We start from the raw sequence: 6,000 nt of genomic DNA, 5'->3' as shown, positions 1-6,000 counted from the left end.
TAGACAACCCCATGCTATTATTTTACATGAGTTCCTTGTAAGCAAACTAAAAGTCCGTTACACAGACGGCATTGTTCTTAGACGTCTAGGATAAAAGGCATCTACCATGATGTTTCAAAACTTATAAATATATATGTGTTATGTGTGTATACATACATGTACATATATATGTATATATATATAAGTATATATATGTGTGTATACATTTATATATGTATATATATATATAAGTATATATATATATATATATATATGTGTATACATTTATATATGTATGTATGTAGGAATATCTGTCCAGTTCACTTGGGAAAATATCCCAGTGTAAATTGGGCTTGCCTAGTGAGGTATCTTGTTTGCTTCTCTTTTTTGGTAGCAGACACAAAATGAAGTTAACTGAAAAGATAATCTTTCTGCTGTCGGAAGCATTTACAAACCTGATCTGGCATGCTACACAAGTTTAGGGCTGCACAAATTCACAGAGGCTTTGGATGCAAATGTTTGGAAAAGTATCGACAGTGAACTATTTAGGAAACACACTCACCGGATAGGTCTAGGTACTGAGATGACTGAGCCAGGAGAAAAGAGTAAGAAACCATAATGTACCAAAGGACAGCATTATGTGATGAGCATGATAATTCCTTGTAGCTCTGGAATCTGCCCTGGAAACAAGGGATAAACTACACGACACTTCAGGCTCCCTTTCTGCACCAATATAAAATCCAGCATTACTCAAAAGTCCTGGTTACAACAAGAGTGATTAAATGCAGAAACATAATGTCATTCCTTTCTCAGAAGCATCATGCTGAGCACAAGTTGTCAGGTGCAAAAGAATATAGGTTCTATGATTCCCTTGATTTCAAATCCCCAAATAGGAAAAACTAATCACTAGTGACAGAAAAAGCAGATCCATGGCTGTCTGGGGCCAGTGATCTTGGGAAGATTTACTACAAAAGGCTGTGGAGAACATTTTAAGCTTGATGACCATGTTTTATATCTTCCTTTGGTCAGGCCGTGCATGTGTATACATTTGCTGAAATCCAGGGAAAGTTCTGCACTTAAAATAAGTACGTTTATTATATGTAAAACATACCTCATTAAAGTTAGTTTTTGAAATTGAAAGAAAAAAAAAAAAGAAAGAAACATGATATCATTCCCTGCACAAACAACAGCTAGGCAAGCTATTTGGATAATGCTCTAAGACATTATGTGGTCAGGTAAACCAAAACGATATATGTAAATCTCTTTCAAGAATCAAAGTACAAGCCCACAAATTCTCAACATAAATTGCCTCAGGAGGGGCTGCTCTGATGAAATTGAAAATGTCTCCTCCATATGTGCAGTTTCAGACTCCATAACATTTAAAGAAAATGTTCTAGAAGATAAAGTTGGCATGTAAAAAGCACGGGCAGAGGAATCAGTAATGATCAGAGCAAAACAATTCTAGAAGGCATCTTAATTTTCATATGGCTCATTTGCATTTGAAACACTAAGAATTCCTATCTCTCTTGCACGGAAATGTGTACATATTAAATTACTTTCCACTTGAAAGAACATTTTCCTAAATGTTTGGAAGATGATCAAATTTTAACTGGAGGACTTGTTTTCTTCCATCAGGTGTGGGGGAGATGTGGCTTCCTGGTATGAGAGGCAACAGTTGATTCTAATAGCAGAACAAGACAAAAATAAGAAAGTAAATTGAAAAGAATTCCTATTTGTACAGTTTGATTTAAAGATGGTAAAACGAAAAGAATACACACGGTACAAAGATGTCAAAAGACATCAATTTTAAAACCAAACAGGGTTACCTTTCCAAGAATTGTGATATTCTGATACTTGGAAATTAGGTTCCATTACTTACTCTACGATTCTCATGGAGGTAGTTGATTTATTTCAGGATGTTCATTTTTGAGTATCCAGGCAGTGTTTAAAAGCTAGATGCCCACCAGCTGTTAGACAATAATTGCAAGAGTCTACATTCTACCTATCTCAAAATTTTAATTTTAGGATACTGGCAAAACAGTAAAGATTTAAAACCTCTTTCCTATACATTTAAACAATTTCTAATGTTTATTTATTTTTTGAGAGAGAGAGACAGAGAGAGACAGAGACAAAGACAGAGACAGAGAGTGAGCAGGGGAGGGGCAGAGAAAGAAGGAGACCCAGAATCCAAAGCAGGCTCCAGGCTCTGAGCTGTCAGCACGGAGCCTGATGTGGGGCTCGAACTCACGAACAGCGATATCATGACCCGAGCTGAAGTCAGACGCTTAACCAACTGAGCCACCCAGGTGCCCCATACTATACATTTTAAACAAAATTTAGTCTTTAAGGAAATTGCTGGTCACTCATCAGAGATCTAGATGATATCCAGATAGGAATTTGAACTCACAAAATGAAACCACACTGAATGAAAAGATTTTCTTGAATTTTTAGTTTATTTTCTGATATGGTAAAATGTTTAGGCAAGAGGTGCATATCAGAAAGAAAACCGGAACTTGAAAGACATTCCTGTTGGGGCACCTCTGTGGCTCAGTCGGTTAAGCCTCCGACTTTGGCTCAGGTCACGATCTCACAGTTTGTGAGTTCGAGCCCCCAGTCGGGCTCTGTGCAGACCGCTGGGAGCCTGGAGCCTGCTTCGGATTCTGTGCCTCTCTGTGTCCCTCCTCTGTTCATGCTCTCTGTCTCTCTCTCAAAATAAATAAATAAACATTAAAAAAAAAAAGGACAGGGGCGCCTGGGTGGCTCAGTCGGTTGGGCGTCCGACTTCAGCTCAGGTCACGATCTCGCGGTCGGTGGGTTCGAACCCCGCGTCGGGCTCTGGGCTGACAGCTCAGAGCCTGGAGCCTGCTTCCGATTCTGTGTCTCCCTCTCTCTCTCTGCCCTTCCCCCGTTCATGCTCTGTCTCTCTCTGTCTCAAAAATAAATAAACGTTAAAAAAAAAATTAAAAAAAAAAAAAGGACAAAAGAAAGGAAGACATCCCTGTCTTTCTCTTGGCCTTGCCCTCCAGAGACTTTACCTGCTGGTGGAAGATGTTTAGGCTTGGTCTTAATAGTGGGTGCCCTAGAAAGGCTTTCTCATAAAGGGGACAGGATGCAGTTGACTAAACACAGAGAACGTGAAGTAACCTCTGTATGTGCTGTTCTTCGTGCTTCTTCTCTTTTTGTAGAAATAAAGTCCCTGAGCTGTATCAGCCAGGCTACAGGGTAATAAGGAATGGAAAACACTATGACCTGGGGACTTAGGAGGCCAGCATCCCTACCTGCTCGAGGCTGGTAGAACTTGAATCAGGAACCCAGGGGCGGGATGGAGCGGTGTTGCTGTTCACCCTCCCGGGTTAAGTGTGGGGAATCTGGTGAGCTGTTTGTAAGGCGACAGTGTTTTTACACACAGTTCACCCTGTATTTCAGACTGCCGCCTCAGACGTAGTTGAGCAAACCCTACTCTTTTGGTTAAGTAAAGTGTGCTGGGCTTGACTTGCAAACACATAACTTAAACAGTAAAAGGTAAAACGGTCTGTGTGGTAAAAATTGGGAAATCATCTTAACATGTCATCTTACTGATTGGCTTGGTTTTTCTCTCTCAACAAACTTCAATTTGCATGAGCCAAAGGCTGAAAACAACAAAACCTGCTTTCTCCCTTTACGGTAGACATGCTAAGGAGAAGATCAATGACCAATAAGTAGGTCAAAGGTGGAAGATTAAGTAAACACAGAATGGGATGATTGTCGGTCTGATCAATTGAGAATTACATCCTCACTTATGAATGAGCAGTGTTCATCTATTTACTTATCTGTTTATTTTGGATAATGTTTACCAAGTACTATGTGTGGGTCAGACATTGTTTTAGGTGCTGGGGACACAAGATGTAAAGTAAACCCCAAACCAAAACAAACTTACTTCCGTGGGGTTTATGTTTTAGCTTCAAGGTTTTTCTGGAACCAGGTAAAAGGTAGCCCCCTAATAAGCTGCAGAGTCACTGCCACGTTCCTCGTGTTATCTTACAATGTCGGCACATTTTGGGGTAAAATTTGGTTCCCAGGTGTTTGCATTTCTTCTCTTAGTATCTGCCAGAGCTGTCCTTGATTTTGAGGAAAAGCCTAGGGAAGGCGGACTTTGCTGCCTGCCATTGGTAAAAAGACAGGAAGAGTCAAGTTTCCCCTACGGTGTGTCTGGAGGCTACAGAACGTTCCAGATTCCTCTGCGATGTTGACATTCAGTCCTGCTGTAATCTGGGTTTTATTGTACGAAGTTGTTGTATTTCGGGTACACGATCTGGCAGGTGAGCTATCCAATAGGTGAGCTATCTAATCAGTGTAGCTAAAAGTTGATTCAAGTGTATTTGGAATAAGATTCTGCAATGATCTGGGTGTTTTCGTAGTTTTATGGTTTTATTATGCCAATCACTGAAATGTACTAAGATAAACAAATACAACTAAACCAGTGCAAACAAAGGTCTTGGTGTCCACCTGGTCTCACTTTGAAAGATAGAAAGGAAAAAAAGAATCATTTTTATAGCATTTTAACTTTTGAACAGAGGTACCTGCTGACGTCTTCTGTTCCTTCCTTCATTGCGTGCTTTTCTTTTAATTTGGTCCTCTCGAAAAGAATCAAAGTAGGGGCTCTCCAGGAGTTGGGCACAGGTTAATCTGTCATCAGGATTCATCTTCAGACACTCCTTTGGAAGAAAAGAAAAAAGGTATTAGAATTTTGTTGCTATTTTCTTACTGTGCCCCCAAACTGAATAACTTGTTAAGAGCAAATAGGAGTTTACAAAATCTTCAAGTTTGTGTACCATCAAGTACTCGAAACTTGTTAATAACTAGAATTGCTTTTCTTTTGTCATTCCAAAGTCTTTTGAGGGTAGAAATGAACATCTGGGGTCTCTGGAAGGGGGTGACAGGTAGATCAGGTGTTTCTACCAATGACAGCTCTTCATCACTCGTCAAAGCAAATAGTTTGTGAGACACTTCATGTGTGATTCCGAGTATGATCCCGGGACCAGCAGCATCAGTGTTACGTGGGAACTTGTAAATGTAGTTCCTCCTGAATCAAAAGCACTGGGGGTGGGGTCTAACCATCTGCATTTGAGAAGCCCTGATACCTGCTCAAGTTTGAGAGCCATTGGTTTAGGGGGACAGCTGAAGTATTAGTCTTAGTAACGAAACAAACCTAAAATCTGGATAATTGGTATATATATTCATATAGGAATAACTAGAGGCAAAAAGGAAAATGTAGCACCATCACCCTTTATACGAGAGGCTACTAGAAGCCTCTCGCTTTGCCTTCAAGAGTGGGGAGGACTCTGGCAGCCGTGGGGTTGGTAGAATCCTGACACAAAGATTTTCTTCAAAAAGCCGTGATACTACTTGAGTACTCAGAGAATGGGACTTTTCCCATGAAGAAAGACAGATTATGATCTATAAAGAACTAGAGCAGCCTCAGATCACCAAGGCACAGGAGACCTGAAATTTCTTGCCTTGTGACCGTACTAGAGAAGTAAAATCTATCAATCCAACGGGCTTAGTTTTGAGGCATAATTGCATTGACTGAGGCTACCCCAGCTTGGGCTGCTCTGTGGTGTCTGTTCCTTCCTAACCCCGCTGACCTCAGGTCTCTGAGATCCCTGCAAATGCCACTACCCCTACAGTCTCAATTGCCCTTCAGAGCCGCCTTGGACCTGGTTTTAAGAAACAACCCTGCTTGGCATAATTAGATTCTCCTGTCCCTACTTGCAGGGGTCACTACTTGCTCCAAGCAGACCCCCTCCCCCCATCCCACCCCCAAGTTAATGATCCATGCCATAATTAAGTCTAGCTACTACTGGGAGTCTGTCTCCTCAAACCCTAACGCTGTCAGGACTATAACCAGCACAGAAGGACAACTTTGAATGTAAACTGTGGGAGTCTCTATTTCTTTATCACTTCATTCTGGCATTTGCCTCCACCATTCCACTTAAGTGGCTCTTGTTATCCACATCTATGATCTCTATCTACACTTGTATA

General features: G+C 40.9%; 1 protein-coding gene across 1 annotated transcript in view; it reads right to left on the bottom strand.

The window, feature by feature from the left end:
- Window positions 1–345: 345 nt before the first annotated feature.
- Window positions 346–6,000, bottom strand: part of CDKL4 (cyclin dependent kinase like 4) — a 48,252-nt gene continuing 42,597 nt past the window's right edge. The window contains exons 9-10 of the mRNA XM_042933184.1: window positions 4,539–4,673; window positions 346–1,660 (exon numbers count right to left, since the gene is read on the bottom strand). Of these exons, the coding sequence (XP_042789118.1) occupies window positions 1,559–1,660; window positions 4,539–4,673 (237 nt within the window). The 3' untranslated portion in view covers window positions 346–1,558. The remainder of the gene's footprint in view (window positions 1,661–4,538; window positions 4,674–6,000) is intronic.

This window comes from Panthera leo, chromosome A3 (assembly GCF_018350215.1).
Source record: "Panthera leo isolate Ple1 chromosome A3, P.leo_Ple1_pat1.1, whole genome shotgun sequence".
Classification (NCBI taxonomy): Eukaryota; Metazoa; Chordata; class Mammalia; order Carnivora; family Felidae; genus Panthera; species Panthera leo.
This window is presented reverse-complemented; position numbering and strand designations above follow the sequence as displayed.